The sequence below is a fragment of the Chrysemys picta genome, chromosome 10 (genome assembly GCF_011386835.1).
Source record: "Chrysemys picta bellii isolate R12L10 chromosome 10, ASM1138683v2, whole genome shotgun sequence".
Taxonomy (NCBI): Eukaryota; Metazoa; Chordata; order Testudines; family Emydidae; genus Chrysemys; species Chrysemys picta.
This window is the reverse complement of record NC_088800.1, coordinates 51,282,762-51,308,403: the sequence shown is the minus strand read 5'-3', so window position 1 is coordinate 51,308,403 and position 25,642 is coordinate 51,282,762. Positions and strand designations below refer to the sequence as shown.

Here is a 25,642-nt window from a genome sequence, read left to right as displayed (position 1 = left end):
CTACTTCCCGCAGCACCTGGGTTTTCCATGGACATCTCCCATCTAAGCACCCATGTGGCTCAGCCCTTCTTAGCTTGGTGGATCAGACAGGATCAAAGTTGGAGGTGATCCAGGTAAAGGACTGCACTATCCATGATAACCCGCTGGATGGTAAGCCCCAGGGTAGAGGTACTTCAAAGCCCTTGTCTTCAGAACCCCTCAGCTATCAGGTAGCGAAGATGACTGGATGACTTAAGAGAGAAATGGAGTTAGAAACCAGTGTAAAATTTAATTATTTTGTTTGACAAGTGGGCAGAGGGAAAAAAATTACTAGGAAAAGTTTATTTCTTGGCTCTCTCTCTCTGGGCGTGGGGACGGCTGGCAGGATAGCAGGCTGGATTCAGGGTCAGTCTGGCAGCTCATCATTCATCAGTACAGGGAACCGCTCACCTCCTTCACAGAGTTGGGTGTAAACTGAGCGGTACAGATGAGATGGAGAATCATCATGAGGGAGCCTGGATTCCAGAATGGGGAGAAGCTCGGCTATCAAAACCTGGGTGGAAGCAAACACCACATCAGCAGGTTGAAAGGCAGAGCACATTTCTAGGGCCTCCAAGTGGTTGTATGAAGCAGCAAAAGCTAGTCAGGGCATTATGGGTAATAATATCCAAATTGCTGAAGGATGGATTTCTTTCATCAGATTTAACTATCAAAGTGTCTATTCTCTGTTCATTGGGGATGCACCATAGAGTAACCCACAGTTACCCTATCTCTAACACACCTTGTAGGGCAGCATGGTACAGATAATACTACTTATCCTTCACCACATATGGCTATACCACTCCCACGCGATGGCCCTCTCCTGGATTCTAGCCCCAGAGCTGTCTGACCCTACACAAGTCACTTACCCTCTGTGTCTCAGCCTCCATCCATTACAGTGAGAATGTCTGAGCCTTTGGAAGGAGCTTTGAAATCCACCCATGTACAAAGCTATGCAAATGGTAGGTCTGAAGTATGTGAGGGAGTGCTAAAATAAACAGCTGCGTTCACACTTCTCCCAAAGGAGGTGACAGAAGCCCCTTTCCACCGGATTCATTCAAAACTAGACTAGTTCAAATATCCAAGAAGACTGGGAAACAGTCCTGCCTCACTAGGCAGAAGGGCAATGTGACCCAACAGGATCTGGCATTCCCACCATGTAGGCCCCAGCAGCAAATGGTTAGGCCTGGGCCACAGACATATGGGCACTGGCGAGTTGGAAGGAGCCAGTTTATGTTGCACTTATTTGATTCACCTTCTGCGAAGTATTTCACCTATCTCTGGACTCCCAGAACTCACCCTACATAAAACATCTATCTATTTAGGGGGCAGTCACCTGCATAGGCGTGGGAACAAGAGGTGGGGCAGGTACTGCAGCACCCGCAGGTTTCATGGTGAAAAGTTTGCTGGTGCTGTCAGAACGAAGCTAGCATTATTATGTGATTCTTGAGAATCCTGGAGCTGTGCTGCACCCATGTGGTGTAAGCAGGAATCACATTTTTTCACATTGCTTTTGAAAACACACGGTTTACAGTTTCGTTAGCTGGCTTTCAGCATCCCCACTATAACAAGTGTTCCAGCCCCAGTGGTCACCCTGATATCTAGGCAGGAGGTTTCAACCACCATTCTGTAAGGAGCACTGGGACAGGCCATAAACAGAGGCCTGACATTAAGTGACATTAAAGACAGGACTTAATCGCAGGAAGGTCTATTGTGTGACAGCAGGTGCAGAGGGATTTGCCAACAGCCAGGGCATGCAGTGAGAGACATGCAGCTAGATAACAGTAAGGGCATGTCTACACTTGCCATTTAAAGTGGAAAAAGTCCCTTTTTTGCGCAAAAACCGTGGAAGCATCTACACTTGCCCATGACTTTTTGCGGTGAAACTCAGAAGTTTCGCCACAAAAAGCCACCTCCACAAGAGGCATACAGCTCTTACCAGTGATGCTTTTGCGGTGATGTGCAAGTGAAGACACCTTCTTCCTGTTTACAGAGCTTTTAGCCTCCGCAGGATATCCCACAGTGCCTAGGTGACCACTCTGGCCAGCAGCTCTGCTGCTCTGATGCCAGGTAAACAGACATCCACCCCTCCCCATGTAAAGCCCTGGGAACTCTGAAACTCCCCTTCCTGTTTTCTTGGCAAGTGCCCACTTATCATCTGGCCAGGTGACAAGGCCTGCTCCACGGAGCAAAGGATCCCCTGCTTGGAGCAATGCTGAGCTACTGGAGCTGATCAGTGTTTGGGGAGAGGAGGCTGTGCAGGGACTCAGGATGCCCCGTGATCACCTCCCTCCCCTTCCCACAAGACCTATCATCAAAATGGAGAGAGCTGCACTGTGGGATAGCTGCCCTCAGTGTGCTGCTCTCATCTGCGATGGAAGTGCTGCAAATGTAAACACTCTCCGCCGCTGGTAGAAGCTAGTACACAAACCAGCGCTCTTCTTTCACCAGTTCACTATCACTGTTGAAACTGACAGCGCAAAAACTCTGCAAGTGTAGACACAGCCTAACTCTCCCTTTGCTCATGAGGGTTTCCTGCGCTGCTAGCGTTTCTTTTCCAACATGTCCCTCACTCAGTTCAGGTGACTGGCATGTCAAAGTGCAGCAGTTGGATGGCACAGGGGTTGCCTTAATGGCTAAACCCTCACACTTCACCTCCGGTTGGAGGGCTCTTAGCCCAGTCTGGAGGTTCTAAGCGAGAGTTCAGTCCCAGGGAGTAGAGTCCGTACGGCTAAACCACTGCGAATAATTCAGGGCAATGGGCAATCCTTTGTGCCGAAGGCACCCAGCTCTGAGCTGGTGTGGAGATTGATCTCTCTTCTCATTCTTATTGGTGGACCAGCAAGGTCAAGGTCAATAGCAGGGCAGCCTGAGACTGAAGGAATGTGAATATAGTGCTCCTCTCTGGCCCCACGGGAGGGGCTAGACTGCTGATGGGTAGTACACGGGAAGATCACAATGCAGGTGCACAACTGAGGCAACAGCCTCCAATGGGGTCTCTAGCTATTAATGTGACAAAGAATAGACTAGGATGTTCTCCCTACAATAGCAGTATTAAGGGGGGGGGGGCAACAAACCCACCCCAACAAACTAAAAAAAGAACTAAGTCTAATAAACATGGTCTAGTTCCTGCAGTGTTGGACCAGCTTCTGCTGGTGAGAAAGAGAAGTTTTTGAGCTTACACAGAGCTCTTCTTCAGGCCTGGGAAAGGTACAGTAACACGAGGTGGAACAGATTGTTTAGCACAAGTAGTTAATGACCGGAGAGGTGTTAACGGGACATTGCCTTGAATGGTCCCTTTAATTGAGTGTTAACTACTCATGCTAACCATCCATTCCACCTTGTAACTTCGCTCTGACTGTCTGAGTACATTTCCCAGCCGTGACTAAGAGCTCTGTGTAAACCCGAAAGCGTCTCTCTCACCAACAGAAGTTGGTCCAATAATTGCCTCATCCACCTCTGCTCTCTAATGCTCTAGTTCAATCAGAAGTTATGGCCTGGGTTATGCAGGAGCAAACTGGATGATCACAAGGGTCCCTTTTGGCCTTAACAATGTATGCATCTTTGAAATGAATCAGAGTGTGACAGGACATGGATATGCTGAGCAAACCCCATGGCTTGGGAAATAGCTGCTGCGAGAACTAACTGTGCTGCTGCTGTTTTTCCCCCACCATGTATTTCTGCTGTTGAGTTACCTTCTGTATGTCAATTTGCTGGCGCAGCATCAGCACCTGCAGTTTCAAGGCAGCCATGTCCCTCAGCTCCTGGAAGCTGGAGTAAAAAAGGAGAGGTGTTGCCAGGACACCCGTGTCCCCACATCTTCGTCCTCTGAGTGGAGCGCAATCTGCAGGGGAGGTCCCTGCACAGTGAGTACAGTCTGCCGGGTGTACCACCATCTGGAACTCCGCAGCTATTGGGGTGGGAGGGTACAAATAAAATCAGCAAGTGCCATTTGCTCTTCCAGAATTTGGGATGAATTTAGTGTTCATAAAAATTGAAAGTGATGGACTAGTAGTTATATATAGAACCAGGCACAGGCCAAGCTTCCGCTACACAGGGTGGCCAGTGCACCTCCCTCCTGACTTGCAACCTCCCTTACTAGTCTAGTCCCAGGCCCTTTCTAAACAGAGATGATGATTGTGACAAATTGTTGCAACGGCTTCAATTGTGACCAGAGATTTAAATCCTCGTCTCCACTAATGATAGATAAGGATACAATGATGTCACAGGTGGTCACCACTGTCACGGAACCCGTGAATTTTGCCATGTATTTCAACTTGACCATGAAGACAGCGAACACGTCTTGCATAAACAGGAAATGATCATGGCTTTAAAATTACTGGCAGTGTCAGCAGCAGTGAAGGAGTCAAAGTGGTTGGAACAGATGAACCCGTGAACACTAAACAGGACAACAGCAACAAAATACAAGTAAAATGGCAAAACTAAGCAATGAGCAGTGAAATTCATGAAATGTTTTGGGGTAAGTGGAGAAAAATTATTTTACAAATCGGCTTGATTTTACCAGAAAGACTATTTGTGACAAGCACCTGGAAAGTGCAACACATAAGCACAAATGAGAGTCCTTAGAAGTGGAGGAAAACAGAAAACAAAACTTAAGAAAACAGTTACAGAGCTGTTAAAATTAACAGAAGCCTTTTCCTTACCCTTGACAATCCAACACTTAGAAGGTTTTTAGTATTCAACTTGCTCTAGTGCAGACCAGTTTTTAAAAGTTTTACTTACCCAAGGTTTTTGACTATCACATTCAAGAATTAAAAGAAAAGCTGCAAGCCTTTGAAGGAATCAGCATTGTAGCAGATGAAACTACTGATGCTGAAGACAGATATGGGCTTATAATTCTTGCTCTCTCCTTCCCAAACCAGCAGTGACAAAGTGGATACTTCAGCTGAAGGTGAACACAAGCTGGAAGGTTCTTTGCTGAATTGTGAGGTTTTGGAAGCAGTTAATTTTAAAACAGCAAGCTACGCAATAAGGGAAACTGTTGAGAAATTCCTAATACCATTTGATCGCAGCACTGCAGTTGTGACAGATAATGCCAAAAACATGGGGAAATCTTGGAGTCAAGGCTTGAAACCTTTGTTTTTAAATGCTGTACACCTGACATGCATGGAAACATTTGCTTAACCTTTTGGCAAACTGTGAAGGAAAATATTTTTAAAAGTAAATGAAATAAACCTGCTTGCCCTGCATGGAAAGCTCGCTTTCATGTGTTTTTAATAGAATAAGGGAAATGTCTTCGCATCCCACCAGCCCCAATAATAACCATATGGAACAGCTGGTTAAAAGCAGGTCTTTATAACCTTGCATATGCTGAGGATTTCATTTTGTGGGGTGTGGTTTTTGTTTTGTTTCTTACACAAAGGAGACTGGTCAGAGCAGTTCAGGTTGAAGAGATTGTTGATCTCTGCCAATCTGCAGCAGTTATTGAAGAACTGGAGGCTCTTAAGAAGTCTGCATCCCAAATCATGAATACTCTCATGGTTTACGAAGGGCCCACAGTTCGTGCTCATTAAGTGAAAAATGGCAATTGTGATCTTGCGCTGGAGGCCAAGAGCTGCACTGAAACATGCCAACATCCAGCAACAAAACCTGCACCTTTAGAAAACTCAAAAAAATTAAGTTATGCGTGGAAACTGACTCAATATCCCACTTTTGCCAACCCGCTGACGCTTCTTTCAGGACATGCCATGTATTTCAGCCACATCAAGCAAAACACCGAAACATTTTTGAGGCCACAACATTTGAAAATATCCTACTGTATGAAGACAATATTCCAGCACAGAGAGTATATTGGACTTACTGGGAAGCATTTCAAGAACTGAGCAGTGATGACATTTTACAGGTCTGGAGAAGCATGAAACCCTGATTTCCAGTTCTTGCAGTGGCTACCCTGTGATGCTTAACAGCACCAGTCAACAGTGTGGACACAGAAAGATCATTCTCATCTTTAATAATGTGCTCAGGGATGAGAGATGTCGCATCAAAAGTGACACACTCAATATATAACTTGGACCAAAATCACAGCCGTGTGTAAATGGAAATTAACAAAATAACTTGTTGTATTAATAAATGCATATTTATGTTCACATTCCCTTATTACACAATTATTTTGTTGCTGTGACCATAGCATGAATTTTTTTTATTGTGACTGTGCCGTAAATTATGCATAATTTTACTGTGACAAAATCATATCCATAATACTAGACTAGTCTCTTTAACCCACAAGTAATATTAACACACCCTGTCCATGAGTTCCCCCTCTCTCAGCTGCATCTTTGACATTTTATCTAACAACATGGGTCTCCGGCTAATCACAAGCACCAAACTATTGCTCAAACAGGGCAGGCTGCTTAGACACTTGACCATTACAGCAGATATTGGCCTCACCTGCTCGCAGCAGCTGCAGCTTGTGCAAACACTGGGATGCTGTGTCTTGCAGGCCTTCCAGGGTCAGGAGACATTTGTACTCTCTCTCCCACGTTGGGTGGCCTGGAGGAGAAGCGGAGAGGAAAACTAGCAGGCCCAGAGATATGAAATTACACAGAACCATCACGATTCAGTAATTCTGTTACTTCCCAAGCCCACACCAGCAAGTGAAAGGTACCATATCTGACTACTCCAAAGCAGGGAAGGGGACTATCACCTGTCTCATCCATTGCTCTGGTCTCCTTAAGCCACAGACAGCTGAGTACACCTGGCAAGACACAAGCAGGTGGGGAAATAATTTGAGCTGCCATTAGTGCATTTCTTACCTGTGGTCTCAGCTTCCATGTACTGGCCCAGGAGAGAATGTGCATCACGCAGGACCATCACCTCCTCTTCTATCTCTGCAGGACTAAAGGCTGGTGCAGAGGAACAAAACTTATAGCAGCTTAAGGAGCATTTCCTTTAGATCCAGGTGTGAGCATGGCAAACCCCTTCCTTCAGTCACCACCCTCATGCCCAGAGCTTAGTTCTTTGGGATTCCAGGACAGATGTAAAGGGCAAGCAGCACACAAGATGACACTGCAGAGGATGGAGGTGGTGGGGGAAAGAAAGGATGTCTAAATGTGTTGTTTACTAATGGCTCTGTTTGTCTGCATTAAAATACCCAAGTTTCTGCAAACAGGGAAGATCTGCAGTGGGAATGGAACCCTTTCCACAAGCTCTGGATGGAACTCTTTCTGTCACAGGCACAGCTCCTGGAGACGGGGTACCTCTCCAATGGTTTGAAGAGGATGCCCATCAAGCTGCCCCATGTGGCTGCATGCCATCATCTAAAGGGACAGGAGAGGTAAAAAAGGATACGGTCGCCTGCATTCTCTCTAGAAAGCGACTCCTTGCAGCAGCTGTGGCTGAGCTGCTTTGGCACAGATGACACTTCTCCCACAGTCTGAAAATTCAAGACAAGCGGAGGGGGGGTGTGCGGGGAGGGAAGAATTATACACACAGAGGCAACAGATCTTCCTGCACACGGGTACAATATTCCCCAGAGAACCTGTATGATTTCTACCAGCTTCTCCTTAGATGAAAGATTTCCAAGGTTTCTCTAATTCAGCGTGTTGTGGCAGGACAGCATGTGTGGGAAGAGGCGTGATGGTGCCACCTCTCCACTAGGGTGCTCCAGGAACGTTCTAATGGACGTCAGCAAGGTGGGCAGACAGATCCCAGGAATCTTGTGTTCGAGGGGTCTCTTGGGAACACAGTGCCTTATACAAAGAATGGAGGAGGAGAGCTGACAGTGGGATATGTTCCACTTACACAAGGTCTCCATAATTCTGCACTGACCCAACCACCTACAAGAATATGGCCACATGACACTAAGTATTTCAGCCACACTCCAGAAACCTACTGCAAAAAAAATGAGGGATAGCAGAAAATGAGGGATAGCAGCAGTACATTTAAAATAACTATCCAGTATGTGGCTGGCTGAACCATGGGCTAGTGTGTCCCACTCCTAGATTAAGTTTTAGCTCTGTCAAGACGGATTATTTTAAAACTGCACTGTCAGAGGAAAGTTGTAATGCGAAACAGCAAGGTTAATGGAATAGGAAAAAATAGATATTACCCTGTTAGATCCATTTCCCCTGTAAGGGAACTTTGGGGACGCAGAGCTAAACTGGTAGGTTATTTTCACTTTGCCATGTAAGTTCAAAGAAGCAGTAAAGAGACTAAAATTGCACAGAAAAATCAGAGAAATCTATGTACTTGGCTAAGAGATGACTAGCAGGTGACTTGATGATAATCTGCAAGCATTTGGAAGGTGCCAATTCCCAAGAAGGGGAGAAATTGTTTGGGACACTACCCACTCGCTAGGTGCAACGTTAGGAACAAACGTGTGTATCTGGCCCTGAATTCAGACTGGAAATTACAGGTTTCTAACCCTTAGAAGAGGGAGGTTCTGGAAAAACCTAACTAGTTTTAAGATGAAGCTTGATAAATTCACAGATTCACATGACAGGTGGCCTGCAATAGCAAGGGACTGGACTCGGTGATTCTTCCAGTCCTACTTATGCTGAGCATCAAGACAGACATCACCCCAGTGGGTTCTACTAAACTGTGGAATGATCTCCCAAAGGAAGTGGGTCAGAGCCCCATTGTTTGGGAAGTTGAAAATCAGACCAACAAAAGCACTGGGACTGGCAGGGGTTGGTTTCTAACTTCTATGACAGAGTATTTGGAAATACATTTGCACCACTGCAAAGTTATATACAGGCTAAAGACCATGACTTTCCTTGGAATTCTTCAGATTTTTAAAATGTTGGGGTGAATTTCGTAAGCTTTCGTGCCTTTGGAAGTGACAGTGTACTGCCACTGGCAGGCTCCATGCAAGCTCCCATGCACAGCTCTGCCAAGGTCCCTCAAGTCTGATCTGCAGCAATCCCTGCTATTCCAGTCTCAGGCTTTCCACACAGCTCTGCCAATGCCCCTCAAATGCTGCAGCATTTTTTAGGCTTCCTCTCCATCAGGCTGCAAAGCCCAGGCCCCTCCCTTTACACCTCCCCCGCCACCAGAAAAGAACCCCAAGTAGGACTGGTGGTCATAGCTTTACCTGGAGTTCCTGGAATAGGCTTTCCTATAGGGAAGCGGTAGCTTCAACAAAGACCTGCAAAGAAGAGAGATTTCAGTAACAACTGCCAAAGAGCAGCAGAGCAGGATCAGGACACTGTACCCTGTTCCTAATCTTTTATTTGAGGATAGTGATGTCTACATTTGCAACAAATTTAGTGCTGGTGAAAAGCGCCAGCCTGACCGCTCTGGAGACTGAATCCTCCATGCATTGAACTACAACACCAGCCAGCGGAAACATCCCCCAAGCTGCCCAATCAACCATCTCCAGTGAGCCCTGAAGGAATAGGATCTGCATGGCTCAGAGTGACCACGGAGCAGCCTGAGAAGAGCCACAACTATCCATCACCATCACTCTGAGAGAGAAGGGGGCTGGCCACCTGGAGCTGAGAGGTTCTGTGCATGTGTCCAAATCCCATGGCAATCCCATCCCATAAGCTGGAACACAAACTTGGAAGCAGGATCTACCAGCAGCTGCAGGGTGAAGGCTGCCCAAGCTAAAGGGAGCTGCCACTGCAGGTTGATGAGGGCTAGACACATTGAAATCTCTTAGGGTACGTCTTCACTTACCGGAGGGTCCGGCGGCAGGCAATCGATGTTCTGGGATTGATTTATCGCGTCTGGTTAAGACGCGATAAATCGATCCCGGAAGTGCTCGCCGTCGACGCCGGTACTCCAGCTCGCCGAGAGGAGTACGCGGCATCGACGGGGGAGCCTTCCTGCCACGTCTGGACCCGCGGTAAGTTCGGACTAAGGTACTTCAAATTCAGCTACGTTATTAACGTAGCTGAATTTGCGTACCTTAGTCCGAAGTGGGGGCTTAGTGGGGACCAGGCCTTACTAACAACCATCATCATGACTGTGCCTAGCGAGGCTCAGCAGCCCCAGCAGCATTGCTCCAAGGCAGCGTCAGTGACACGTGAAGAAGTGGAAGAAAAATGGGGGGCATTTTATCTTTCTCTTCCTCATAGAAGAGACTAGGGGAGCTGAATTGTGGAGTGGAATCTCTCATAAATTACTTTTGCAAAAACCTGGGTTGCCAGTTTATAGCTAACTAAGCACATGCACACACACAGTAAGCACTGCAGTGCTGCATTAACAAAGATTTTAAACAAATTGGCATATTCAAATGCTGGTTCCCCCAGCAACACTAATTAAGTTTCCTTGTGCACACTGCATTGCTATGTGAATGGTGTTATCTTTTGCCTTCATGCAGACACATGAGGCAGATAAGTTGTAGCAGCAGCAGCAGCAATCATAACTGCATTTCCTGGTTTGGGTGCAAGTCACACCTGAACTGCATTGCTCCAGTAACAGGTTTTTGTATTTCCCTTTTTTGTATTTAAACATTATATATTAAAACAGTGATACTCAGACCTCAGTGGATCAGGTGCCAAATTAGCGATCAACATTACCCAAATGAGCCACAGTTGTGTGACGCCATTGGTTCATTTACTATTTTATATATTATTCTCACAGCAAAATGACTACTCAAGTATTATTTTATCAACTACAATTGGTTAACATAGTAAAAGCATCCTGATTTAATTATTAACCAATCCAAGTTATTAACCAATCACATGGTTTTAAAATCATGTGCTGCAGAGTCACAGGAGACACATTAAAGAGCCACTTCCAGCTCATGAGCCTCAGACTGAGTACAACTGTATGAAAACAAGACACTGATTGATTTGATTGATTTGACAGTGTTCTTATTGGCCAAAATTTTCCAAAGCACCTAAGTGACTTAGACGCCTAAGTCCCATTGACTTCTAATAGGATTTAGGCACTTTTGAAAAATTTAAGCATCAACTAAATTCAGTTTTCACATATCCCATGCATAACTCCAGAGAAATCAATGGGCAAAATATGTTAAATCCAGGTAGAATCTTCCCAGGCTGTAGTGGTCACTGTATCATATTCCTAAGAGAAACACTTCTGTACAGATCAGGATGCTCTTCATTAATCATATGTTTTTGCAATACATCAAAGGCACCAGTTGGGATTAAGTCTATGTCAGCTTTGCTAAGTGTGAAGCCATTTTTGGGGAGTATAAAATATGGAATTCAAAACATTTAACTGACAGAAAGAGAGGATCTAAAATAAAACAAAGGTCCAAGGGAATTTTACTAAGCAAACTTTGGAAAATAGTCACAGCTGGGCTAAGAATCATCATCCAAGGGGTTATTTTTATTAAATTTGGTTAAAGTTATATGTAGGCTTGGAAGAATTAACTTTTTATCAGTAAATGTCAATACAGGTCGATTTCACCATAGACACTCAAATCAGTGAAAAAAACCGTCCATTCATTACAGAAATTTACATCTAGGCAAAGTAAGAAAAATCCTACTTGAGAACTTATTGGAGTTGGATTGAAGGCTACTTCCTTTGTACTGTATATTTTGACATGTGATTTGACAATTTGTATATTAACTGTTATAAAGCTTTAACCTTTTGAATCTCAGTATCTGCTGTCATTAAATAATTAGTTTGACCCCCCCCAATAATTTCCACCAACTGTGAAAATTTAAATTGATAAATTTAAAAATAAAGTTTGAAACACATAATTTTGTGTAACTATGAAAATTTAAGTCAATAAAAATAAAAAAAAATAAAAACTTAAAAATAAACATTGGTATTATCCTTCAAAATTATAAAAACAACAAAAACTGAATTCTGCCAAGCATAGTTATAAGCATCTAAAAATAGGGGCCTCCTTGATAATTCTAAAGCAGAGGCGGGCAAACTTTTTGGCTTGAGGGCCGCATCAGGTTTTGGAAATTTTATGGAGGGCTGGTTAGGGGGGCATGGCCCGGCCCTCACCCCCTATCTGCTCCCGCCCCGCTTCTCGCCCCCTGATGGCTGCCCCAGGAGCTCACAGCCCCACCGCCCAGAGCATTGCGCGGGCGGTGGGGCGAGGCTGCAGGGGAGGGGCCGGGAGCGAGCCTCCCGGTCCAGGAGCTTAGGGGCCGGGCAGGAGGGTTCCGCGGGCTGGATGTGGCCCGTGGGCCATAGTTTGCCCATCTCTGTTCTAAAGGCAACATTGGGGGCAGCAATGACACAGAACTAGGCCCCAGTGAATGCTAGGAAAGATCAGCTCCTGTGTGGACGAGCTGAGAAGAGAAATGGAGTTTGAATACTGAACAAACTAAGATTACTAGCGCCTGCTGAAAAGAACGTACCCCTTTTCCTGGAGGGTGAATGTGCGGGCCGTGGTACTCCCCACAGGGATATCTCCTGCTGTATGGCTCTGTGTCACTGGAGACTCTGCCAAGGAACCAGGACAATCATTCTCTGGATCAATTCCCTGTAGGATGACAGCTACCGAGTTTTTCCCACTAGCAGAGCCTCCAAAGGAAGAAGAGCTTTGCTGCTGGTGCAGGGGAGAGCTGGGCGAGCCAGATGGTTCTGCAGAAGCACAGAACTCTTGCTGAATCACACTGGCAGCTGGCACAATCTTCCTCACTTGTTGGAGGGCAGCCCCTTTAGTCGAGCCCTTCCCAGCCACCTTTGGAGCCCTGGAGCTCTGACTGGTGGGTGCTTTCACAGGATCAGTCCTGTACGGAGCTTTCAGCATATAGGCTGAGAGTTTTTTGGAAGAGGCAGCCTTTTTGCACACAGATGTCACCTTGATGGTCTTAGGGACACTCTCTTTAGACAAGGGTGCCTGCTGCATTCTAACAGCGCTGGTAGCAGGTTTCTTCTCTGCTGCCTTCTTTCCTTCTGCAGCTCCTAGGGCCGCCGAAGGATTTCGCAGGGTGCTTTTACGGACTCTTAATGCTCTCTCCAGGGCTCTGTTCAGCAGCTCCAGCTCCTCCAGTTCCTTGGGTGAAGGCTCACTCTCTACAAGAGCAGAAGGTGTATCAGGAAGCCATAATGACCAAGCCCCTTCCTTCCCCATTTCTCACTATACTGGCTCACTCCTCCGGATTTCTCAGAGGAGACCATCGTCTATAACAAGGAAGCAGAGGGACTTTTCACTACACTCCTGCAGTCTCAGGTTGGAAAACTCCTCAAAGAGTCAGGATGGATGGCAACCGTGCAGAACCTGACATCTCTCCACAGTGACCAACCCTTCCACAAACAGGTGACATTCACAGATGTCCCTTTCAGGCTTGCACCTGTGGTGGCAAGACCCGTAGCTGGATTCTGCTCTCAGTTACCTAGGTGTGAATCCAGATTAAATCCATGGAAGTCAACAGAGGCACAGAAGAGAATCAGGCCCCTTGTTAGCAGGGAACATCAGAAGGAATTCCCAGGAAGCAGATTAGATCATCACCGACCAGACTGAGCACGGACACAACACAGAGATAGCAAGAAGAAAAGGCTCACCTTGGTCACCCTTTCGGACATTCTCTGGCTTTGGACTCTCAGGAGTTTGCACTTTCCTGGGGAGGGGGAAACAAACACAGAACACATGAAGGATGTGACTGTACTCTGACAGCCAGGGTTAACAACGATATAAGTGCCCCCTATCCTTTGAGCAGGGCCTGGCCAGCAGGAGAATTTCAGGGGACACTAGACAGCCCAAAGCACACACAACCCTTTAGTCAGTCCTCCATTCTCTTCTGCAGGGAGGCACCGTTCACTGGGCAGTATTGCATTGGTAGAGCTTTGAGTATTGCATTGAGAAAAGACATAGGACACAAACAGCAGGAGGAGCTTCAGGTCAGGACTGCGGAGGGAGATATTTGCTTAATGCTTCATTCAGGCTAGCAATACAGAGCAATCCCTTCACAAGCACAAAAAGCATATCCATGAAAACAGAAAAGCACAGCTCCAGAGTAGGGGATTATTACCTGGTACTGTAGCAACTAAAAGGGCTACATGATGAGCATAGGGCTGTGCCCCATTCACAGGAAGTCAGACGCTGGGAGATCAGTACTGGAATGCTGAGGATTTTTTTTTTTTTAAAGCAGCTTGCGAAAGAAAGAACAAAGGATTTTTGAGCACAAGTCTTGCACACCCTGCCATGACCCAGGGCACCAAAATGGAACCCACTAAGGGAAGAAGGAAGTAGGTTTGTGCCCACTTTTTTTTCTTGTTTATGATGGACAAACAACCCCAACCCTTTATGACCTTCTCTAAGAATTTTTTTTCAGCTTATATTCTTACATTAGACATCAAGGTCTGCCCTGTTTTTCTAGGAGACACACTGGACAACCAGAAAGCTATTAGGATTACGACATCAGAGACAGTATACCGGTGAAACACAATTCGTTACCCCACAGAGTCTCGATGGGAGAGCTGGGAATAAAATCCAGCTCTCCCAACTCCTGCTCCTGAGTTTTAGCCACTAGGCTATGTTCTCTCCTTGCCTCTACAAGACATCAAGCAATGCAGGCATCTTTAGCAGCTTTCAGTCATCTTTTGCCACCCACTGACGACTCACCAGTCTCCAAGAAGGGCCCGACACAGGGTTAGATTGTCCTCTAGCTTCTTCTTTTGCTCAGCACAGTCTTCCAGGGCCTGACTGAGAATGGAAGCCAGCCTGGAAATGGAACCACAGTTAGGTTTTCCTTTCATCCTATTGCATTACAAATGCCATTGCCTCCTGCTTTGCACACGGCTTTACCAGAACGGCTATATTTTAACCCATCTGCATCCACCCCAGATTAGGCACTTGGGGAAACCATGGACTGGCAGTCCTTCTGGGTGGATTGAAAACAAATACAAAACATTTTAACCATAACAACAGGGCTTTGCTCCTCTCCAAGGACCGTATGAACGTGAATTCAACCTTCCATGCACTGTGTGATCTTTGGTACATCAATGAATCTCTCAGGGCCACTGGAAGGATCAGGGTCCTGGCTTGCAACACCCTGCTATAACCACTAGGAACAAAGACGTGGGTTTTACCTACAAAAGCTTATGCCCAAATAAATCTGTTAGGCTACATCTACACTACAGGGGGGAGTCGATTTAAGATACGCAAATTCAGCTACGTGAATAGCGTAGCTGAATTCGACGTATCGCAGCCGACTTACCCCGCTGTGAGGACGGCGGCAAAATCGACCTCTGCGGCTTCCTGTCGACGGCGCTTACTCCCACCTCTGCTGGTGGAGTAAGAGCGTCAATTCGGGACCCAGCCTTAGTCTTTAAGGTGCTGTGCCACCAGACTCCTAAGGCTTCCTCGAGCAGCCCTCCTCCACCCCCTCCCCCTACACATAGTTCCACTGAGCAAGGAAGGGCTGCAGCATCAGGCTCTACAAGCATGCACTATTCCTGAATTCTTTGGGTACAAAGGACTCCACTCCAGCTGCAATATACAGCCCCGCCCCCTCAGCTCTTCCCTTTCTCCTGTGAGCAGGGCCGGCTCCAGGCACCAGCCCACCAAGCATGTGCTTGGGGCGGCTGGAGTGGGGGGCGGCGCGGCGCTCCGGCCCGAGAGCGGGGCAGCGACTGGGCTCGCCGCCCTCTCTACTGCGCTCCGGCCGGGGAGAGCGGAGCCGCGGCCGGGCTCGGCGCCAGGGAGAGCAGAGCCGCGGCCGGGCTCGGCGCCCTTCCCTGCCGCGCTCCCTGTGGGGGCAGGGGGCGGCAAAAAAGCCAGAGCCGGCCCTGCCTGTGAGGCCCTACTGTCTCTCAGGCTACATCTACACTACAGGGGGGGTCGATTTAAGATACGCAAATTCAGCTACGCGAATAGCGTAGCTGAATTCGACGTATCGCAGCCGACTTACCCCGCTGTAGGGATGGTGGCAAAATCGACCTCTGCGGCTTCCCGTCGACGGCGCTTACTCCCACCTCCGCTGGTGGAGTAAGAGCGTCGATTCGGGGATCGATTGTCGCGTCCTGTCGAACTCGATCCCCGAGAGGTCGATTTTTACCCGCCAATTCAGGCGGGTAGTGTAGACCCAGCCTCAGTAGAATCACAGCCTTCCTTTGTAAAAAGCTTCTAATCTTCAGAGGTGTGGAGAGGAGTTTGGAAATGTGACGAGAGGGCAAAGAACCCCAAATTCGGTATTTCTAAGCCAGTCGCATGATTTTGAGGCCTGGCTCATGGCATTTCAGCACTTGGGGATAGCAATACTGAAGGAGGGGGAGGGGAGAGCAAGGCTTTTGTTATAAGCCTTCAAATGTGGGGGGAAGAATGGGGGGTTTGCACCTCCCCTCAGGGACCTCCATAGTGATTAAAGAAGGAGGAATACAGCTATAAGCAGAGGTGGTTCTTTCTCTCCCCCACATCCCCGCTTGGGTACAGAGATCCACAAGGCCCCCCTCCTCACCTGGTGCAGCAAGAACTCCCCATCCCAATTCAATCTACATCAGCCCAGCCCTGGAACACAATACACCCCATCCCTCACTCTCCCTTGGGGACCCCAGCTAGCTAGCCCCGCAGGAGCCTGCCATCCCCACTCCCACCACCTGCATTATACCGCTCCATTGGGGACCCCAGCTAGCTAGCCCCTAGGACCCTGCCAGCCCCCCTCCCTACCTCTCCATTGGGGACCCGCAACTAGCTAGTCCCGCAAGACCCTGCCAGCCCCCTTCACCCAGCGAAGCTGCACACCAAGGCCCGGCCCGGCCCGGCCCTGCCCACAGCGCTAGGGAGGAGACGCAGCCGCGGCCCGGAGTCGCGGGGTGCAAGCTGTGGGGGGCCGCGCACGCCCCTACCTGCGGGCACGGCCGACCGGCAGCATGCTGCGGGGCGGGCAGGGGGCAGGCATAGGACACCCCTCGCGCTCTCCGCTGCTTCCTGCAAACTGCCGCCGCCACAAGCTCCGCCCCGCCGGGCCAGCCCTGCCTAGCGCAGGCCGGGCCGCAGCTGCGCGCTGCCTTCCCCGCCCACAAGTGTCCGTGTCCCCTTCGCCGGGCCGGGAGCCGGTCACTATGCCAGCTCAGCCAGGGCCGCGGGGAGCAGGGGCGCCTGGTCCGGGGGCAAGGTCATCGCCCTATAGCACCGTGCCACGGGGATCCACCCAGGGTACGTCTACATGGGGGCACGTAGGGGAGTGACTCTGAATTTACTGAGCTATAGGTTAGGTCGATGTAAGTGGTCTTGCGTTTTGGGCTTGTCTACAGTACCCGCCGGATTGGCACGCAGTGATCGATCCAGCGGGGTTGATAAATCGACCGCTGAGCGCTCTCCAGTACTCCACCAGAACGAGAAGCACAAGCGGAGTCGAGGGGAGAGTGTCTGCTGTCGACTTACTGCAGTGAAGCCATCCTGGTAAGTAGATCTAAGTACGTTGACTTCAGCTACGCTATTCACGTAGCTGAATTTGCGTATCTTAGATCGACCCCGCAAGGTAGTGTAGATAAGCCCCTAGTCGTGGTAGCGGCTATAAGTGCCTCTCAACCCCAGTATCAACCCCTTTGCCTGCCGAGCTGTGTAGAGTCAACGTTGATGTAGTTAGGGTGACGCAGTGTCATTGCAGACCAGTGGTCCCCAAACTGGGGGGTGTGGAGAAATGTCAGAGGGCTGCGGTGAGGCCCAGGTCAGCCCCACAGGGGGCAGGAAGGCAGCGCCATCCAGCTCTGCTCTGTCCCCAGCTCTGCTCCAGCCCCACTCCCAGCTGCAGCTGGGGTCCTGGGCCCAACTCTACTCCTGGCTGCAGCCCTGGCCTTTGCTCTGGGCCCCAACCATGGCTCCCAACCTCTGTTCCCCGGGGAGGATGATGTAGACAGGTTTCATTACAGGTAAGGAGGGCATGATGGAAAAAATTTGGTGTAGACAGTGTGTTGCTTACGTCAACTGTTACTGGCTTTCAGGAGTGCACAATACCCTACGCTGACAGTACAATGGAAACAAGCACTCCTGGTGAGATCGCGCACCGCTGACACTAGGAGCCAAGCGTGCACACACAAGCAATTTAATGGCTGAGGTGGCTATATGCCAATGTAAGTTAGGTCAATATAATTTTGTAGTGTAGATATGGCCTAAGGGTGTGAATTTTAAAATGGGTTGGTTAAACCACATTAAACCCCTGTGTAGGTGCTCTTATTTGGAATTAAAGAGGTCTTAATTCACAATTAGCTTAATTCACTATAGGGTTTAATACAGTTTAACTAATCTGCTTTAAATTTACACCTCTAGTTAATTGGGATTAATTTTCCAGAGAGTCTCCTTGTAAACAAGCCCTGATTAGCACCAGATCAGAAGTCTGTTTCCATGCAGTAATGAGGATGGAGCCCTGGCACCACCTGCACCAGCCCTGAAACAGCATGGCAGGGCTGCCCCATCCTGATATAGCGGGGCTTTCTGACTCCCATAAGAGGGCCATGCATTTGCCATACACTGTGAGTTAAATTCCCTGTAAGCTGCTTGGCTGCCTATTAAGTGCCATACAGGCAGGGCCGGTGCAAGGATGTTTCGTGCCCTAGGCGAAACTTCCACCTTGTGCCCTCCCCCCCTCCCCGAGCCCTGTGGCAGCTCCGCGCCCCCCCCCCCGCCCTGAGGTGCCCCCCTTGCGGCAGCTCCCCACCCCCCCTCTGCCCTGAGGCACCTCCCCCGTGGCAGTTCCCCCCCCCCCGCCCGGGGAGCCGGGCGGGAGCTCCCCGCCCCAGCTCACCTCTGCTCCACCTCCTCCCTGAGCCCGCCGTCGCTGCTCCACTTCTCCTGCCTCCCAGGTTTGCGGAACCAATCAGCTGTTTGGCACGGCAAGCCTGGGAGGGAGAGAAGCAGAGTGGGGCGGCGTGCTCAGGGGAGGAGGCGGAGCAGAGGTGAGCTGGGGCGGAGAGTTCTTGCTGCAGGCGGCCCTCCCCGCACCCCCCTGCCCCAGCTCCCTCCGCCGACGATAACCGGGGTGGCCGAAGATCCGGCTGCCGCAGTCGCCACCGAAGAAAATGCTGCCCCTCAAATCCTAGTGCCCTAGGCAACCGCCTAGGTCACCTAATAGGTTGCACCGGCCCTGCATACAGGTGCTCAGGGCTGCAGCAGGGAGAGATGCCTCTCCCCAAGCCCTGGACCTGCAGCGGCGCCCCTCCCCTGGCCACAACCCAGCCTGGCCTGGACCTGCCACGGCCGGTGGAGAGGCAGCTCTCCCCCCCAGCCCACGTGCTGCTGTGGGGAGAGAGAGCTTGGGGGAGGGGAGTCCTCTCTCCCCACCTTAGCTCTGGGGAGCCCCACTGCACCCCAAACCCCTCATCCCCAACCTTACCCCACAGCCCACACCTCCATCCGGAGCCCTCACCCCCCCATACCCCAACCCTCTGCCCCAGCCCTGAGCCTCTCATCCCTGCCCCACCCCAGAGCCCTCACCCCCCCGCACTCCAACCCTCTGTCTCAGCTGTGAGCTCCCTCTCACACTCTGAACCCCTCGGCCCACATAAATTTTGTTATGTACAGGGGATTGTTTAGTCTCCAGAAGAGAAGAATGAGGGGGGATTTGATAGCAGCCTTCAACTACCTGAAGGGGAGTTCCAAAGAGGATGGAGCTCGGCTGTTCTCAGTGGTGGCAGACGACAGAACAAGGAGCAATGGTCTCAAGTTGCAGTGGGGGAGGTCCAGGTTGGATATCAGGAAAAACTATTTCACTAGGAGGGTGGTGAAACACTGGAATGCATTACCTAGGGAGGTGGTGGAGTCTCCTTCCTTGGAGGTTTTTAAGGCCCGGCTTGACAAAGCCCTGGCTGGGATGATTTAGCTGGGAATTGGTCCTGCTTTGAGCAGGGGGTTGGACTAGATGACCTCTTGAGGTCCCTTCCAACTCTGATATTCTATGATTCTATGAATATGGAGGTGACGTGTCACACATCACCTCCATATTGGTGCACAAAACAAAATTCATTCTGCACATGGGTGGGAAAAATTAGAGGAAACGCTGACCGTGAAACCCCATGCGAAAGAGCCAACCCCCCAGCACAGCCAGCCCACATCATTGAAAGGCAGCAGGATTCCCAGTACGCAAACCACCAGCAGCTGCCCTGTGCCCAAAGAGTCACTGCACAGGCCACCCAGAGGGAACTCAGAAAGCCAGGCTTTGCTGCACCCCTTGCACAGAGCTGTCCTGTTGTTCCCCAGCTGCTATTTATTATTATTATTTATTTGTATTGTGGCAGCGCCTAGGAGCTTCAGACGTGATCCAGGACCCATCGCTTTAGGTGCTGTACGTACACAGAACAAAAAGCTGGTCCTTGCCCAGCAAACTGACAATCTAAGTGTAAGACCCGAGACAACAACATATGGATACAGACAGACAGGGAGCACAAGGAAACTACGCAACAGTGTTGGTTCCCAGGATGGGCCGTGGTCTCAACACACCAGCAGCCTAACCATTGACAAACTAGTTTTGCAGGCATCATGTCAAAGCAGAGCATCATGTCAAAGAACGGATCGCTGGCCCAAGCCACCCTCCACTCAGCATATGGCCCCCTATGGCTCACTAAGCCAACCCAGCCAAGCCAGGAAAGGGCAGTTTTGTTCCCTTCAATACCACTAGTTGCTATGTTTCAATGACTGATAGAGCAGCTTTCTCTGTGGCATCGTAATATGCTCTCTGGGCTAAAATCCTTTTCCTAGAGCCCTGACCTAGAACTGGGCCTGGTGCTAGGGAAATGCCGTGATGAAGGAATGCTACTGCTAGGCTGTGGAATCACTCTACGACTGCTACTCCCATCTAATGGTCTTAGAGCACACACCCCACCATGCTTGGTGGAGAAAGTGCCAGGGGTTAAAGCAAAAAAGAGCAGGAGAAAACCCAGTTCTCCATCCTTTCCTAAAAGCAGAGAGAGCGCTCCCCGCTTCACCCCTGGTTTTGGTAAGCAGTTCCCGCACAGCTCTGCATCCTTGTTGAGTGAGAGTGCCCTTTCTTGCTCTAATCTGAATGAATAACTAGAGGATCCAAACCATGCCCTCACCGATTACACTGGTCTACAATTTTTGAGAAGACGTCTGCTTCAGAGATCAAATGTGCTATTTATTATGTATTTTGATATGCTGAATTGAAATATGACAATTAAAACAACTGATTGGCTACTGTTTCTAAGATATTTAAGTTTTTACCTTTTATGTCTATGTATATTGTGTAGATAGTAGAGTTTTAATCATAAATTGTAAACCTAGATCTTTTCATGTGTTTATGGTTGCTTTACATGATAATATTTCATCTGTCCTGTTTATGTAACACTTTAAAAATCAGCAGAAGGGTTATATAAATAAAATTTATTATGAACCAAAAGGCAAAAAACTATTATGTACATAGTTTAGTCCTATTCAGTGTCTACTCGGCGCTTCTTGGCTTGTCTCTTGTATTCATTAAATGGAGCATCTCTTGTCACTGTCCAGCAATAGTCTGCAAGCATTGATGGGCTCCATTTGCCCTGATAGCGTTTCTCCATTGTTGCAATGTCCTGGTGAAATCGCTCGCCGTGCTCGTCGCTCACTGCTCCGTAGGTGAGTGTAAAAAATGTATCTTTAGTGACATGTTGCAACCAAGGCTTTTGTATGCCTTGAGAAGATTTTCCACCAACAACCTGTAGTTGTCTGCCTTGTTGTTTCCGAGAAAATTTATTGCCACTAACTGGAAGGCTTTCCATGCCGTCTTTTCCTTGCCACGCAGTGCATGGTCAAATGCATCATCTCAAAGAAATTCACGAATCTGAGGACCAACAAAGACACCTTCCTTGATCTTAGCTTCACTTAACCTTGGAAATTTTCCACGGAGGTACTTGAAAGCTGCTTGTGTTTTGTCAATGGCCTTGACAAAGTTCTTCATCAGACCCAGCTTGATGTGTAAGGGTGGTAACAAAATCTTCCTTGATTCAACAAGTGGTGGATGCTGAACACTTTTCCTCCCAGGATCCAATGACTGTCGGAGTGGCCAATCTTTCTTGATGTAGTGGGAATCTCTTGCACGACTATCCCATTCACAGAGAAAACAGCAGTACTTTGTGTATCCAGTCTGCAGACCAAGCAAGAGAGCAACAACCTTCAAATCACCACAAAGCTGCCACTGATGTTGGTCATAGTTTATGCACCTCAAAAGTTGTTTCATGTTGTCAAAGGTTTCCTTCATATGGACTGCATGACCAACTGGAATTGATGGCAAAACATTGCCATTATGCAGTAAAACAGCTTTAAGACTTGTCTTCGATGAATCAATGAACAGTCTCCACTCATCTGGATCGTGAACGATGTTGAGGGCTGCCATCACACCATCGATGTTGTTGCAGGCTACAAGATCACCTTCCATGAAGAAGAATGGGACAAGATCCTTTTGACGGTCACGGAACGTGGAAACCCTAACATCACCTGCCAGGAGATTCCACTGCTGTAGTCTGGAGCCCAACAGCTCTGCCTTACTCTTGGGTAGTTCCAAATCCCTGACAAGGTCATTCAGTTCACCTTGTGTTATGAGGTGTGGTTCAGAGGAGGAGGATGGGAGAAAATATGGGTCCTGTGACATTGATGGTTCAGGACCAGAAGTTTCATCCTCTTCCTCTTCCTCGTCTGACTCAAGTGAGAATGATTCTGGTGCATCAGGAACCGGCAGTCCTTCTCCGTGGGGTACTGGGCGTATAGCTGATGGAATATTTGGATAATGCACAGTCCACTTTTTCTTCTTTGACACACCTTTCCCAACTGGAGGCACCATGCAGAAGTAACAATTGCTGGTATGATCTGTTGGCTCTCTCCAAATCATTGGCACTGCAAAAGGCATAGATTTCCTTTTCCTGTTCAACCACTGGCGAAGATTTGTTGCACAAGTGTTGCAGCACATGTGTGGGGCCCACCTCTTGTCCTGATCTCCAATTTTGCAGCCAAAATAAAGGCGATAGGCTTTCTTAACCATAGTGGTTATACTGCGCTTTTGTGATGCAAAAGTCACTTCACCACAAACATAGCAGAAGTTATCTGCACTGTTCACACAAGTACGAGGCATCTCTGCTCACTTTGGCTAAACAGAAATGTGTCCCTTTGCAAAATCAAACACTGACAAATAAGAGAGCACGACACTGTATGATTTCTAGAGCCGATATAGGGCAATTTGTTCAGCAGAGTGATGTAAAAGACGGTTACTCACCGTTGTAACTGTTGTTCTTCGAGATGTGTTGCTCATATCCATTCCATTAGGTGTGTGCGCGCCGCGTGCACGATCGTCGGAAGATTTTCTACCCTAGCAACACCGGCGGGTCGGCTGTGGAGCCCCCTAGAGTGGCGCCTTCATGGCGCTGAATATATACCCCAGCCGACCCGGCGCCCCCTCAGTTCCTTCTTGCCGGCTACTCCGACAGTGGGGACGGGGGGCGGGTTTGGAATGGATATGAGCAACACATCTCGAAGAACAACAGTTACAACGGTGAGTAACCGTCTTTTCTTCTTCGAGTGCTTGCTCATATCCATTCCATTAGGTGACTCCCAAGCCCAACTTAGGTGGTGGGGTCGGAGTGAGACATTGCTGTGTGCAAAACCGCTGATCCGAAAGCAGCATCGTCTCTGGACTGCTGCACTAGTGCATAGTGAGCTGTAAATGTGTGGACTGATGACCAAACCGCTGCTCTACAAATGTCCTGGATCGGAACTTGTGCCAGGAAAGCCGTCGAGGAAGCCTGGGCCCTCGTGGAGTGAGCGGTGAGGTGCGGTGCTGAGACACCTGCCAGGTCATAGCAAGTCCGGATGCAAGACGTAATCCAGGAGGATAGGCATTGTGAGGAGACCGGTGAGCCTTTCATTCGGTCAGCCACTGCAACGAAGAGTTGCGTCGTCTTTCTAAAGTGCTTTGTGCGGTCAATATAGAAGGCCAGGGCCCTGCGTACGTCCAGGGAATGCAAACGTTGATCCTGGCGAGTGGCATGTGGTTTAGGATGAAAGACCGGGAGAAATATATCCTGGTTGATATGAAAAGGAGAAACCACCTTAGGGAGAAAGGCAGGATGTGGACGAAGCTGCACTTTATCCTTATGAAAAACTGTGTAAGGGGGCTCAGATGTAAGCGCCCTGAGTTCAGAAACGCGCCTTGCTGAGGTGATGGCTACGAGGAAGGCTGTCTTCCAGGATAGGTACAGAAGTGAACAGGTGGCCAGTGGCTCGAATGGAGGACCTGTGAGCTTGGAGAGAACCAGGTTGAGGTCCCACGTCGGAACGGGCTGACGTTGCTGTGGGTACATCCGGTCTAAGCCCTTGAGGAATCTAACGACCATCGAGTTAGAGAATACCGAAGACGCGAGTTCCCCTGGGTGAAAAGCCGATATAGCGGCCAGGTGAACTCTAATTGAAGATATCGCCAACCCTTGCTGTTTTAGGGAGAGGAGATATTCCAATATGAGAGGAATAGGTGCCTGTAACGGGGACGTGGCTCGTTGTTCGCACCAACAGGAGAACCGCTTCCACTTGGCCAAGTACGTGGTCCGTGTTGAGGGCTTCCTACTGCTCAGCAGAATCTGTTGGACAGAGTGCGAGGACTGCTGCTCTGCCTGGGTGAACCATGGAGCAGCCACGCCGTGAGGTGGAGTGATTGCAGGTCGGGGTGACGCAGGCGGCCGTGGTCCTGAGAGATGAGATCCGGGCATAATGGAAGCGGGATCGGTGTCTGAACCGAGAGCTCCAACAGCGTGGTGTACCAATGTTGTCTCGGCCACGCTGGGGCGATCAGAATCACCTGTGCCTGGTCTCTGCGCAATTTGAGCAGTACCTTGTGGACCAGAGGAAACGGAGGGAAGGCATAAAACAGGTGGTCTTTCCAGGGAAGGAGAAACGCATCCGAGAGGGAGCCCGGAGCTCGACCTTGCAGGGAGCAGAACGCGTGGCACTTCCTGTTGTCTCGAGATGCAAACAGGTCTATCTGGGGAAACCCCCACTTCTGGAAGACGGAATGTATGATGTCCGGACGGATAGACCACTCGTGCGTCTGGAAGGACCTGCTGAGTCGGTCCGCTAAAGTGTTCTGGACTCCAGGGAGGAACGATGCTGTGAGATGGATTGAGTGGGCGATGCAGAAGTCCCACAGGCGAATGGCCTCTTGGCATAGAATTGACGAACGTGCTCCTCCTTGCTTGTTGATGTAAAACATGGCTGTGGTGTTGTCGATGAGAACTAACACACAGCGGCCACGTAGGAGGTTGAGAAATGCCTGGCACGCCAGGCGCAGCGCCATCAGTTCCCGAACATTGATGTGCAGGGCTAGCTGGGATGCAGTCCACAGGCCCTGGGTATGGTGTTCGTTGAGATGGGCGCCCCAACCCAGAGATGAAGCGTCCGTGACTAGGTGCAGAGAGGGTTGTGGGGCGTGAAATGGCATCCCCTCGCAAACCACACTGTGATCTAGCCACCAGGTGAGGGAGGTCAGGACCGAGTTCGGGACCGTGACCACCATGTTCAGGCTGTCCCGATGTGGGCGGTATATTGATGACACCCAGGTTTGAAGTGGGCGAAGCCGAAGTCTGGCATGCCTGGTTACGTACGTGCAGGAAGCCATGTGACCCAGCAGGGTAAAGCACGACCTCACCGTGGTAGTTGGGAAGGCCTTGAGTCCTTGAATGAGGCTCGCGATGGTGCAAAAGCGGTTGTCTGGCAGGATGGCTTGTGCACGTCTGGAGTCTAGAACTGCGCCGATGAATTCTATTCTCTGGGTAGGTTCTAGAGTGGATTTGTCCTTGTTGAGTAGGATGCCCAACT

General features: G+C 49.3%; 1 protein-coding gene and 1 long non-coding RNA gene across 2 annotated transcripts; one reads left to right on the top strand and one right to left on the bottom strand.

Annotated features, from left to right (window-relative positions):
* Positions 1 to 243: 243 nt before the first annotated feature.
* Positions 244 to 16,868, bottom strand: TEDC2 (tubulin epsilon and delta complex 2). Its single transcript, XM_005314190.5, has 10 exons — positions 16,702 to 16,868; positions 14,480 to 14,578; positions 13,420 to 13,475; positions 12,270 to 12,930; positions 9,071 to 9,124; positions 7,327 to 7,411; positions 6,792 to 6,900; positions 6,427 to 6,528; positions 3,714 to 3,928; positions 244 to 532 (listed from the first exon to the last, which is right to left on the bottom strand). Exons 1-10 carry the CDS (start codon positions 16,752 to 16,754, stop codon positions 386 to 388), a joined length of 1,581 nt encoding a protein of 526 aa, XP_005314247.2. The 5' UTR covers positions 16,755 to 16,868; the 3' UTR covers positions 244 to 385.
* A 7-nt stretch (positions 16,869 to 16,875) lies between these two features.
* LOC135973792 (uncharacterized) lies at positions 16,876 to 21,215 on the top strand. The gene is made up of 3 exons (XR_010590815.1): positions 16,876 to 17,011; positions 17,110 to 17,257; positions 20,089 to 21,215. It is a non-coding gene; the product is annotated as an uncharacterized LOC135973792 (long non-coding RNA).
* The last annotated feature ends 4,427 nt before the right edge of the window (positions 21,216 to 25,642 follow it).